A 13584-nucleotide genomic window follows, 5' to 3' on the forward strand; every position below is an offset into this window, starting at 1 on the left:
AGCTTATACGAGGTTTGTCTGAGCTGTGGTAACTGCTATGCTCTGTAAGGCCGTGTTAAACACATTTGAATGGGAGGCCATGCCTGTGTAGCGGCCCTGGAGGCCCGAGAGAGATAAAGCAAGACAGAGAGAGAGAGAGAGAGAGAGAGAGAGAGAGAGAGAGAGAGAGAGAGAGAGAGAAGAGAGAGAGAGAGAGAGAGAGAGAGAGAGAGAGAGAGAGAGAGAGAGAGAGACAGAGACAGAGACAGAGACAGAGACAGAGACAGAGACAGAGACAGAGACAGAGACACAGAATAGGAATGAGAGAGAGACAGAGAATAAGTAAAAGAGAGAGAATAAGAATGAGAGACGTATCCAGGCTAAGCAGGATCCCCCCCCCTAGCCAGGAAACAGAACTATGTTCCCCTGTCCCCTTCTGCTGTCTGTGTCCTTGTCTCCTCATCCCCTGGATCCATGTCCCCCCCCCCCCCCCCTCTCCCCTCTCCCCTCCCTCCCCCCATAGTCTGCAGGTTAGTGAGCAGGAGCAGCATCTCTCTGGCCCCCCTCCCTCCCCCCTTCTCTGGAGCTCATTCATCCACAGAGCTGTTGGCCCAGTCCTACGGTATGATGTCATACCCCTCCTCTCTCCTCTTTTCTACCTCAGTTCCTTCATCCTCAATCAGTCAGTCAGTCTGTCTGTCTGTCTGTCAGTCAGTCGGTCTGTCAGTCTGTCAGTATGTCCCTTTCCTTCCTGTGCACAAATCCTTCCTTGTCTGCCCATCCGCCTCCTTCTCTCCTCACTGCTTTACTGCATTATCATCCAACAGTGTGAGTGAGTGGGTGAGAGTGTGTCCTTCACCTTGACGATGTCTGCGAGACAAGCCCGTGATCGCTGACACAGAAACTCTGCTATACTGAGCACACAGGGTCCCCACAGGCATGTGTGTGTGTGTGTGTGTGCGTGTCTATGTGTGTGTGACAGACAGATAGAACAAGCAGCAATCCCAAGGACACAGGTGTGTGTGTCGACTGCATGCACCTAACATTGGCCCCAAGGGCAAAAATGTGGGGAGAGCACACAGGGTTGTGAACACGACTGTGCCTGTGTGTGTGTGTGTGTCAGTCGAAAAAAGACCCCTATCTTTCAATAATACTGTATTATTTAACGCAGGCCGGAACCAACCCATACTGGGCCTAATAAGGACAAAGCAGAGGTAGAGAACAGTGAGGTGCAACGTGCCACACACACACACGACTCACCCCTCCCTCTGCTGTCTCTGCCTGTTAGGCTGACTTATGCCTCGGAGCCACACTACGTGTGTGTGTGTGTGTGTGTGTGTGTGTGTGTGTGTGTGTGTGTGTGTGTGTGTGCGTGTGTGTGTCATCCTACGTCCAGAGGTTCCATCTGGCTGGCTGGGGGCTGTGTGTTCTCCCTCAGGAGGTGAACTCCGATGCTCTGCGAGTTCCACAAACGGGGCTCCAGAGAGAAGCATGTCCACCAGCAGCTGCACATGTCCCCTCAGACGGAGGACAGAACGTCACCTCTCAGCCTTCCTCCTCTCAGCCCTCCTCCTCTCAGCCTCTCAGCCCTCCTCCTCTCAACCTTCCTCCTCTCCGCCCTCCTCCTCTCAGCCTCTCAACCTTCCTCCTCTCAGCCTCTCAGCCCTCCTCCTCTCAGCCCTCCCCCTCTCAGCCTCTCAACCCTCCTCCTCTCAGCCTCTCAGCCCTCCTCCTCTCAACCCTCCTCCTCTCAGCCTCTCAGCCCTCCTCCTCTCAGCCCTCCTCCTCTCAGCCTCTTAGCCCTCCTCCACCTCTCTCTGTCCTCCCTTCAAGCGGAGCCTCAAAGGCATCTGACAGCCTTCCTGGTTTCCATCACCCTGCATCTTGCGTTCTGAACAGGCTCTGGTTCAGGCTTTTGTTGTCTCTCTGCTACTGTGGGAGAGACGGTGCGGAGGAGACGAGGGGGGAGGAAGGAAAGGAGCGTCTCTGGGATGGGTTTCCGTGGCGGCGGCGGCGGTGGGAGGAGCCGAGTGTCGGCAGTGCCCAGGCTGTGTGACAGCTCACAGCAGCAGGCTGACAGAGGAGCTGATGTCTCACTGACGATGGGGGAATCAAAGCACTTTGTGCTGATCAAGTCACTGTACGTACAGGCGGCGCCACACACACACACACACAGGTGCACTTACACAGCATGAAAAGGTACACACTCGTGCACTTTCTGACTCCTGCTCTCTCTCTGTGTGTGTGTGTGTTTCTTCTCAGCCACAGCCTACTGCATAGCTGAGGATCTGTAGCAATCAAACCATCTGTCTATTCTTTGCATCTGCCCATGTCTTTCTATATTCTCCTTGAATCCTCTGTAAAAACGACATTATAATGGCAACTAATAAACCCTATTTTAACATCTTGGAACTTTGTATGGAATATTTAGCAACCAATTTCTGAAGTTGTGTTCGCTCTCCAACTAGGCTTCATGGATTTGAGACAGCAGGTTTACCGGAGGTCAAAATCGTTTCCCGCACGCGCCCCTCAGAGCGGAGACACGCCCCTTATTCAGTGTAGACTTCCAAACACAGATTCAGAGCTCAACTTGACAATCGTTGGAGAAAATGCCATGCTGGTTTTGAATTGTTACATTTGTAGAAACACTGCGGCTAGAAATGCCGTAAGTATTCATAACGATCATTATGTAGAAAGCAGTGACATGTGTTTGACTGGAAAAGATCGAAAATGCCTACCGACGGTTCCATTCTGATCTGCGCAACAAGTGTGCTTATGTAAAGCGCGCGCGGGTCGCACAACGGTCAACATCTGGCTTGTCGTGCGGACCGTAAAATAACGTCTCAGCAGTTATTTAACTGCATAAAAAGTTAATTTAACTAGTAGTTTAAGGCAGACAAAATGTGCGGACGGGCGGGTAAACTGGTTTAGACGTAGCTGCAAATGCGCAGCCCTGTTTAGAAACTCTTAAAAGGATGTTTACGATAGAGGCTGAAGTGCATTCATAACAGCTGGCGACCGCAAACTCAATCCAGCCAGGAACAAGAGAAAAATCTAGCCTGCTGCATGACGTCAGTCTGGTTCGGAGATCATAAACAAATTACATAAAAGCTGTTTGAATAGAGGACGATGTCATGGTAGCGTACTTCGGCATTCGAGTTCAAAGACCCAGCAGTTTGTGACCGTTACTTTATATCAGGCAAAGGGCAGAACTTACTTGAAGGTGAGGATGCATAACGGTCTGTAAGACTTGTGGCTCGTGTTATCCGACATCCTCTTTCCCCAAAAGTCGTTGGTGAAAATGTTTCGGAGGCTAGAACCGGGCCGGACGTCAGGGTTGTTAGTGATAGCCCACACATCGTCGTGCACGAACTCCCCGTGAAGAGAGTTGCTGTAGCACAGCGCACAGAGCGCGACCAGCACAGCATAGCGACCCACTCCTCTCACCGGTCCGAGCTGGACCGATAAGCGGAGAGGACGCGGGGTCTTCTCTCGTCCGTGTGCTGTCATGTCGGTCCTCGCCTCGCGTACCTCTCAGGGCTGACGAGAAGCCGTGGGTAAGAAGCCATCTCCGTTAGACAGACAGGTAGTGAGTGTATCCTGGAGATTGCGGGGACTGAGTGTTGCTGAGAAGCAGCGATGGGAAACCGCTTCATGACGCATGCGCGCGACTGGGACTGCCTCCCGGAGCCAGAGATTCATTAGCACTACCTAGACCAGAAATCAATAACGCGCGGCGGAATGTTTCATCCAATGATTGCGATGGCACCGACACGACCTTTGTCTTCAGACGTAGCTAATAATAAACAAATGATTCTGTCTGGGCGGGGACGCACTAATAGTGTTAGGGACGGGCCACGCGCTGTCACGGTCTGGGAGAGAATATAATCATGCCACCTGTCTGTCACGGAAGTTCAATGGCTTCACCAAACACTGTCAGGTTGATAACACGAACACAAGATATGGCCGTACCATAAACATTCACGCCATTATACTGTGTATATGCCCAATGTATGTAGGGTAATTAAAGATCACCATAGTCCAAAAGTCAGTAGGCCTACCCACCAGTAAGGTGAGGCTTCTGGAAAGCTCTAGGCTACAAGGCGATTCAAGTTTCTACTCAATTGAACACCACAAACACACATTACTCCTCCTTCAAAGCTTGGGTTTAATAATTCATAGACAGGCTGAGGCTACGGTGTTGAACTGGCCCTAGCAAGACAGTACCTGTCCCTGTAAGTGCGTGTTGCGGGTTTGTGTGTGTATACGAGCCAGCCATAAACAGGCTAACCATCTGCCATCTGCAACAGCCTACCTAACCCCCCTCTCTACCACAGAACCCTTCTCTCCCTAACCCCTCAACATAGCAGTATCTTCCAGCAAACAGAAATGTATCTGTACGTCAAAAGAGAGACAGAATGTGTATGAGTAAAAGATGCCTTCGGTAGCTGTACACCCTGTGGGTGTAAACTACAGTTGCAGCAGGAACATCTGGTGGTCCCTCTGGTGGACAAAGCAGCTCACTGCAATGTCTGTCCTGATCCGGCTGACTGAGAACCAGTTTGCCTGCTGCCTGCTGGTCGCCTCTTTTGCTGTGCTGAGCACCAAGGAGACGTGTGCGCCAGGGTAGGGTTAGGTCATGTGGACGTGTCACACCTGTGTGTCTCAGCATAGGAGAGGGAACAGGCTAGCATAGCCTGGCCAGCATAGCAGTTCAAGCACGAGAAGAGTGACTAGTAGTGACGAGTGACAATGAAAGATCTGTCTCATTCCCGCCTGTGCTGTATGTGCTGTGTGTGTGTGTTCGTCTCTTATTCATCCTTGTAGGATGTTGTTTAGCTCTTGTTTTGACTTCATCTCCTGTCCACAGCAGGAAGAGAGCGACTGGGCCAATCGGAGGGCGGCGCTCGGCAGGGCCGTGAGAGAGGAACCCCACGGCTGTGGCGTCTCTCTGAAGGACGAACACGCGTCAGGAGAAATGACAACGCTGCTGTGAGCCGCTTCATGCAGGGAACCTCCCACACGCACTGCATGGAGACATCCCAGCGTTCACAGAACACTTCCATACAGAGAGAGACCTCAGACAAACACTGAAGGACTCAGTCAAGCCCAGGTAAAACACAGTCCCTCAATAGCCTCCGGCTACTCCAACGCTTCTTCTTCTTGTGTGTGTGTGGCTGGAGGGGTGGAGGTGGGAGAGACAGAAAGAGACCTTGAAGGCGTGTGCTCGTGTGAGGACGTTGTGTAGAGGCACATTCTGCCTGAAGACATTGTGCCGGCTCCCTGTCCTTCCTTGGTGACGAGGCGCTGTGCGTTTGCGGGAGAGAGTGTGTGTGTGTTTTCCATGGGTGTGTGTGAGTGCTTTTCTACGTGTGTCTGCGTGGGAGAGAGACAGAATGTGTGTGTGTGTGTGGAAGTGTACGGGACAGATAAAGATAGAGAGTGTGTGTATATGTGTGTGACAGGCAGAGAGAGAGAGAGAGAGAGAGAGAGGTTGACACTCAGTGGCTGTGACAGCAGGTCAGCAGGTACAGGAGGGCCAGTGGGAGAAAGACAGGCCCACATGCAGTCTGACAAGCATGACAGGTGGCCCCGCAAAACAGTGACACTCTCATCTCCATCTCTACCTCCACACACACACACACACACAACAACACACACACTCCATCACAGCTTTGTCTCTCACCCACTCACACACACACACATACACACTCACACTCACACACTCCATCACAGCTTTGTCTCTCACCCACACACACACACACACACACACATACACACACACACACACACTCTCTCTCCACCACAACATTGTCTCTCACCCACTCACATACACACACACACACACACACACCCACAGTCACATAAACAGCATTCTCTCTCACTCCCATACTCACACACACCTCATTAGGGTCTGTTAGGTCCAACTGAGGAATATTTCCAAATTAAGAAAAGCAGTGTCAAACGCAGTGTCAAAGGGTAAATTGGAGATGATTATTCAGGCTTTTATTTCTTCTCGTTTAGATTATTGTAATAGTCTTTTTACCTGTTTGAACAAGAAAGAGTCCGACCGTCTCCAGGCCGTTCAGAACTCTGCTGCGAGACCTTTAGCGCACATTAACAAAAGAGCACACATTACACCTGTTTTAGCATCACGTCACTGGTTACCAGTCCAGTACAGAATTCAATTTAAAATCCTGGTCCTCACTTTCAGAGCCCTGCATAGGAGAAGTTCCTCCCTACATTTCTGATTTAATACAGCTTCATACCCCCACTCGTAATTTGAGGTCAATGCGTCAGAAGCTTTTAGTGGTTCCTTGTACCCATTTTAAAACTAGAGGGGATCGATCATTCCGAGCAGTGGCCCCTAGGTTGGGGAATGCCTTGCCTCCCTTCCTACGGTGTGCAACTTCTGTCGAAGCTTTTAAAAAGCAACTCAAGACTTTGCTATTCAAGCAGGCATTTAGTTAGTTGAGGTGTTTTTATGGTTTTCTGTCATGTTTTCCTATTTAAAATGTTCCTTTATTCTATATTTGTAGTGTTATATTGCATTTTGTTGTGAAGCACTTTGTGATATTTATCTGCGTATGTATGCTATACAAATAAACTTGACTTACTAACTTACTTACAGCAGCAGTTGATTAGCTGTCTGGGCAGTGGGAGGAATAGTGAAGGTGGGGGGTGAAGGGAAACAGTTATGGGGTGGGGGGGGGGGCAGGAAAACAGGCACAGTGGGAGGGGGGGGGGGGGGGGTGGGTGGAAGGATTTGCGGCCAAAATAGATGTCAGGGCTGAACGCAGACGCCATGGTGAATCAAGACTGCCCTCTCTCTCTCTCTCCTTCCTCTTATATTGCATTTTGTTGTGAAGCACTGTGTGATTTTTATCTGCGAGAGATGCTATACAAATAAACTTGACTTACTTACTTACAGCAGCAGTTGATTAGCTGTCTGGGCAGCTGTCTCTCCTTCCTCTCTCCTCCCCAGTGTGTGGCCAGCCCGCTTCTACATCATCCTCCCCCCCCCCCCCCCCCCCCCCATGATGAAGGCTCCTCCTCTGGCCCTGATCCCAAAGTGATCACATCCTGGCTGCAGCCTCCAGCCAGACGGAGCATCTGTCAACACCAGAGAGCCCAGCTGGGTCTGGGAACACCTGTTCCCTGGTAGACCCACCAGGCTGCACCGACGCCTATCAAGGTTGGGCCCCTCTCCCCGTCTCCCCATAACGACCACATCAGATATTCAGCCTCCAGCAAGAGCATTCAGGGGAGACCCGTGGAAAGTCAAACGAACACCTACCTTCTCTGACCGGTACGCTGGGTCGGGTTTCAAAGACGAATTCTAAACAGTTTTGCCGGGCCCGTTGAGGGTTAGCGATTCGTATTCCGAGGAGCGCGTCCCTCTTTTGTCGAGGCCGGTCGCCATCTTTTCCACTAATCACTCATCAAAGGTGTGTTGAGCGTGTGCCTGGGCTCCCCCTCCAGCCTGTCAGACGAGGGCTCAGAGGCACGGCGTGTCACTAACTGAATCCACCCTATCAGTGGACAGCCGTGATGCCGGCTTCCTCCACAATAGCCTCTGATTTCATTACACGGGGCCTCAACGGCTGATTGGTGTTAAAACGCGACCGTTGGTTTGGTCACGATAGAGGGAAGCTAGATCGGCTGCAGATACCGAGTCGAATCTCACAAGTGGCTCTTGAGGATGAATAGGGCCATTAGGGGACAAGATGATGGAGGGCTGCACTCGGTGAGAAGAGAATGAGGATGTGTAAGTGTGTTTGTGTGTGTGTGTTGGGGGGGTTCTGTGACTGCAAAGAATACCTTCATGAGCCAACGGGGGCTGATCACCTGACAAACAACGAGGAAAACACATCAAGATGCTGCACGAGTACGTAAGACAGCGTACAGGATATGATGTCATTTTAGAAACTAACGTATTTCCCTGTCACCGAAGTAAAACTTACCATTATCTGCCATTTTGGAAAACTTCTCTATCCAACCCATAGACAGTTACTCTGCTGAGAAGAATTCACTGAAGTCAGGTAAAAGCTTGTTGGTGCTTCGAGGTCAAGTCCACCTGACAGGTTTTTTAAAGACGTAAAGCGTTGTTGGTGTTTTCAGGCATTTGTCGGCAAGCAAGCAGCTGAAGAGAGAGGGTGGGAGAGTGGAAGAGAGGGAGAGGGATGAAGATACCGGCAGAGGCATGAAGGCAGACTGTCACGATGAGCATTCTGGTAAAAGAAAAAACGTTACGATTGTAATATTCACCACAATGACGACACTGTGAAGACATCCCTATCCTCTCTTCCTTCCCTTCCTGGCTCCCTCCTCTCTCCTGTCTCCTCTCTCCTCCCCCTCTGCTCCCATCTCCTCCTTCTCCTCCTCCCCAGTGAGTCCAGAGGCTCAGTAAAGTCAACATGGCCTCAGCGCTCCTCCACCTTCCTGGACAGACTCAGGGAAGCTTTTGTGTCTCAGAAGGACGGGCTGCAGTAGAACCCACACGCTGCAACAGAACTCACACTGAATACTAACGGGGAGAGGGACCGGAGGGCTGCACCGGAACTCAACCAAGCGTCCCCGTCCCATCTGAGGGCTTCTCTCCCAAACCTGCAGCAAGGCCTACTGGCTCTACCCTGGTCTCTGACACACCACTCACACACACAGAGACATACACACACATTCACATAGTGTAGAGTTGCAGAATGACCGATTCAAGGACTATACTGAACAACAAGATGAAAATGTTAGTCAGCCATTTTTAGTTCTTGAAAGACATCCAGACCAGGAGGGACAGAAGAAAGAGGAGAGAAGTCCTCATTACATATCATTACAGAACAGGAAGCATCCAGCAGTGTCTCTGCTTGGTTTACCAATTAATATAAAAACATTAAATTATCAAAAAGTTAGATAGGTTAGGCTTCCTGCGCCAGTTACCTGTCTAAAGAGCAGTTTCCTGTCTAACATTATTACTGTATATAATATGTTGGTGGCTTTTAGAAGCTAGTATATTTCTTAAAGAAAGTAAAGTGTTTTACTCCAGTAACAAAGCATCAAGTCATGACTACATGTGTCAATTGTCATCCAAAAGAATGAATGTATTGTTGGCTTCCACTATTGCACTTGTATTTGTGTACTAATTTAGAAGGGGATTTATGTGAAGAGTTAACTACAGGTAACAACTATGGATGTGGAGGAGCATACCAACGTCACCTCAAGGAAATGAAACAAAACAGATACTTAAAGGATGTCCTCCTCGACCTTTTTGGTCTTTTTAAATCTAACTATTTGTATTATCCGTGTGGTCCTTTTGCCATTTAAAATGCTATCTTTTCACGGTTTTCTGCAACCACGCTGCGCGCGCATCCCAAATGTTTACAAACATATAATTGGTCTCTGAATAATATCGGAGATGTGTCACGGTCACATTGGTTGGCTAGATACAGCATACGTTGTGAGAGACAAACTGTGACGTCAGGAAGTGTTTTGATGCCGAGGGATCCAACTTTCGCTGCTAAGGTTCTGTAATGTCTAGGTGACGGCCATGAGATTTTCCATCATTCCACTACGGCCCAAAGTAGAGTTTAGACTACACATTTTGTCAAGTTTACATTGAAACAATATTTGTAGGAGTTTTTCTGTGTGACCACATTTGTATTCTTTCCTTTATCAGACTCCCAGAAGAAAACACTAGTAGTCAATCTCCACTACAGCAAGCCCACTTGAAGCAGTGCAGTAATAATCATCAAGTAATAACCATCAAGAAGCAATACCAAATAATACACAAAATGTTAACTTTATTGAGAACAACGTTTTGTCAAGCATCTGTGATATGAAAAAAAGTCTGGTGTGTAACTGATGATGTCATAAGTGTGTATGTCTACATGATCTCTGTGTAGTGAAAGAGAGAGTGAGAGAGAGAGAGAGAAAGAGAGAGTGAATGTGTGTGTGTGTGGGAGAGAGAGAGAGAGAGAGAGAGAGAGAGAGAGAGAGAGAGAGAGAGAGAGAGAGAGAGAGAGATGTGTGTGTGTGTGTGTGGGAGAGAGAGAGAGAGAGAGACAGAGAGAGAGAGAAAGAGAGAGTGAATGTGTGTGTGTGTGTGTGTGAGAGAGAGAGAGAGACAGAGAGTGAGAAAGAGAGAGAAAGCTAGTTAATGTGTGTGTGTGTGTGTGTGGGAGAGAGAGAGAGAGAGAGAGAAAGAAAGAGAGAGAAAGAGAGAGTGAATGTGTGTGTGTGTGAGAGAGAGAGAGAGAGAGAGAGAGAGAGAGAGAGAGAGAGAGAGAGCGAGAGAGAGAGAGAGAGAGAGAGAGAAGGAGATGTTTGTTAAACATCTGAACAACAGCCGCATATGAGTTTTTGTGACAGCCACTGGAGAAACCTGTCAATCATAAGAAAAAACATCAAATGTAATCTGCCATACCAGTACGCATTCTCTCATCCTTACACTGAGGGTCTTACTGTCTTCACCCACATTCTACTACCCCCTCCATTTAGCCTTTCTGCTATCTGCCCTCACCTCTTTCCCACATTTTTCTTTTTCTCCTCCTCCACATTGGTTTCAGAGTATTCCTCTGGCTGTTTGTTATTGGCTTCCAACACAAGCAGTGGTTTGACATGCCGCTTGGTTTTGGCCATCTTCTTCCCTTTGCCGGCCTTCTTCTTCTCCCCTTTGCAGGTCTTCTTCACCTCCATCGCATCCTGAAAGCAGAACACAAGCTTACATGGATGAATCACTGAGCTGAGAAAAAATATCACCAATGAAATCATGGTTCTTTTCCAGCCTCATTAGTCCGCAATGTATTTAATTAACTTAAATGTATTTATGCTTTAACAGTGAATATCATCATATGTTTGCCTGTGATGATAATGACCAACCTGCTGAAGCCCGTCCAGTCCTCCTTGGAGCAGCTTCTTTACATCCGCGCTCAAGTGGTCAATTGGTGCCAGACGACGGGGGGGTAAATACTCCACAGCAGGCAAAGACTCAGGCCACATAGGAGTCACAACTCCAACGGTGACACGGTAGAGGGGAGTCAAAGCCCGGGGAAGCTGCAGGTTGGGGAGGAGGGCCTCAGGAGTAGGAGGAGTCAGAGGGGGGGATTCAATGGCGTCCTCAATGCGGGGGACCACATGAGTGATCTCTGTTTCAGATAGATCCTGGGGAGACACAAGAGAGTCACAAGACAAGACATAACCTTTTGGCCTGTGGGACCTGGGATATTGCTCTGTAGGATGATAATCAACAAACAGTGCCATGCCACACCTCGAATCAAACAATAGCTGAATAAATGAATATGTAGGTCTGTACTAATTACTTACAACACGCTGGATGGAGGACTCCTCTTCCTGAGAGGGTTGGACCTGTGGTGGGGAACAACACACCTCGGGTGGTGGGATCCTCTCAGTACAGGCCGTGCAGGCCATGCGCAGCCTCTTAACCTCTCTCTGCCAGTTCTCTAGGCCCGTCAGATTGATATCATCTTTGCAGTCCTCCATCACCACTTGGATCAGCGCATCGAAATCTTTGCTGACCCGCATATACTTCTGCGCCTGAATCTTCTGGAGCCTTCTCCCTCTGACTTTATAAACAAGTCTTCTCAGCGACGCACCCATCAGGCCTTTTCCCTGGCTCTTCACACGAGACATCTCTTCGAAGTACTCGTTGGTGTCCAGGAGCTCCTCCTTGGCTTTCATAAGGTCCTGTTCCAGGGCAACCAGGGATTTTTGGAACCTTTTCATGACTCTTGTGTCACGGGACTGCCTGTCGCGCCTCTTCTGATCTTGTAGCATGGGGGGGTGCACGTCATTAGAGACGCAAGGCTCGGTCACGGCTCTCACAGGAGAAGGAAGAAGGCCCTGGGCTTCGTAATCCATAACATGATTCTAGGGAGACCAAAAGTAAAGTACAATGTGTAGGAACAGGGGAGAGGGAAAATGTTAAAATATGAAGATCCATATGGGAAGGGAAGTCACGTGGGTCAGATGGCTGAGCAGTTAGGGAATTGGGCTATTAATCAGGAGGTTTCCAGTATGATTACCGGCCGTGCCAAATGAAATTGTGTCCTCGGGCAACGCACTTCACCCTACTTGCCTTGGAGGAATGTCCCTGTACTTACTGTAAGTCGCTCTGGATAAGAGCGTCTGCTAAATGACTAAATGTAAATGAGGGAAAAGCTGATTCAGCACTAGCAAAAAAAGCCAATTCATTGACCTTTTGTCACACACATACACCTACCAGGCGTTTATCCGGAAGTGGATTCTGCTGGCGGTCACGGTCCTCATCAGACTGTGAGTCAGATGGAAACATATTGTTCACACAGTCTATCTTCAAAATGTAATGTACCTTGATGCTTTTGATGCACAAACTGACCAGAAAATCTCTCTCGCTGACTGAACGTAGAGAGAGGTCATCGTAATCTACGGTTTGACGGATAGTGTTCCCACCACGTTCCACTTCCTACATTAGAGACACAGTCACTTAGAGGTATTTGACCATGTTTGATGATTAACCATTTAGGTTTATGTAAAATAAGGATCTTACCAATTCTGTGTCATCCCTTTCACCTATCGCTTTGCATACATTACTGACCAGAAAATCTGCCTCATCAAAGGAATGGAGTGAAAGATCATCCTGATTTTTCCAATCCGTTTCCACCTCTTTGATAGTTGTCCCATCATGGTCAACTTCCTACATTAGAGACACAGTCACTCAGAGAGGTTTTTGACCATGTTTGCGTTGTTAAACATTACAATTTAAGTTGATATTATTAGGCTCTTACCATATTTGCGTTGTCCATTTCTCTAACCAGTCCTGACCTGACTGGAAGAGTTTGGTTTCGGCACACAATGATTGGCTGTGAAGCAATTGAGAGAGAAAACTTGTCACTTTTGTAACTCCAATGCTGTTGAGGTTTGATTTACAGGCCATTTGTGGACTGACTCTTGAGTCTCTTTTTATTGATGTGGTCAGTTATAAGAAAACACAAAAAAAATCTAAACTTGCTTTAAATGTATTTGATGCGATGAGATTGACAGTAACTGCATAACAAAAGTGTGGATTAAATTTAGAATTAAATTATGTTTTACATGTAAGATTACAATAAGTAGGGGAAATATTAATGTGTAAATAAGAATTACTCACCAAAAAGCACAAAATTGTCTGAAGAGCCTGAGAAAGTCTTCTGAAAAGATTGCAATACAAGTCTTCAAGTTACTATTCACCTGCCTGTTCAGAAGAAATGTGATGTAGCTGTGTAATTTTTCATTTAAGTATGAATATTCACCATTATGACGTTTTTGTACGTCATAGCATTCAAACATACTTTTTATACAGAACGTATGTCCGTAAAATCAATGTGTCAATATTCTTCATTAGAAATGTGTAATTAAACACAAGCATGTAGCTCAGATGACTCGAATAAATAATACGCAAACAATGCCCACTATGCAAACTACAACACGTAGGCTATGCGATAATTGTTACTTTCCCCATCTGCACTACACGTTCCGTCAAGTAGGACAGATTCGATTTTGAAATCCATACAAGCCTAGCAGTCCTTACCTTGGCAACATCTTTCTTGTCTGTATACCGACCAGAGCCATTAAATT

General features: G+C 47.9%; 1 protein-coding gene across 1 annotated transcript; it reads right to left on the reverse strand.

Annotated features, from left to right (window-relative positions):
* Positions 1 to 10262: 10262 nt before the first annotated feature.
* Positions 10263 to 12569, reverse strand: LOC124464429. Its single transcript, XM_047016294.1, has 6 exons — positions 12566 to 12569; positions 12212 to 12262; positions 11296 to 11859; positions 10852 to 11133; positions 10493 to 10674; positions 10263 to 10354 (listed from the first exon to the last, which is right to left on the reverse strand). The coding sequence occupies exons 3-6, from the start codon at positions 11848 to 11850 to the stop codon at positions 10300 to 10302; spliced, it is 1074 nt and encodes a 357-aa protein (XP_046872250.1). The 5' UTR covers positions 11851 to 11859; positions 12212 to 12262; positions 12566 to 12569; the 3' UTR covers positions 10263 to 10299.
* Between the last annotated feature and the right edge of the window lie 1015 nt (positions 12570 to 13584).

Source organism: Hypomesus transpacificus, unplaced genomic scaffold (genome assembly GCF_021917145.1).
Source record: "Hypomesus transpacificus isolate Combined female unplaced genomic scaffold, fHypTra1 scaffold_337, whole genome shotgun sequence".
In the NCBI taxonomy this organism is placed as follows: domain Eukaryota; kingdom Metazoa; phylum Chordata; class Actinopteri; order Osmeriformes; family Osmeridae; genus Hypomesus; species Hypomesus transpacificus.

Excerpts from the sequence above, each read along its gene's own strand:
- LOC124464429 (XM_047016294.1), bottom strand. The coding sequence starts at position 11,850 with ATGGATTACGAAGCCCAGGGCCTTCTTCCTTCTCCTGTGAGAGCCGTG. Across the intron at positions 11,134-11,295 it reads AGTCCTCCATCCAGCGTGTT|GATCTATCTGAAACAGAGAT; the intron begins GTAAGTAATTAG and ends GTGTCTCCCCAG. Across the intron at positions 10,355-10,492 it reads AAGAAAAATGTGGGAAAGAG|GTTTCTCCAGTGGCTGTCAC; the intron begins GTGAGGGCAGAT and ends TATGATTGACAG.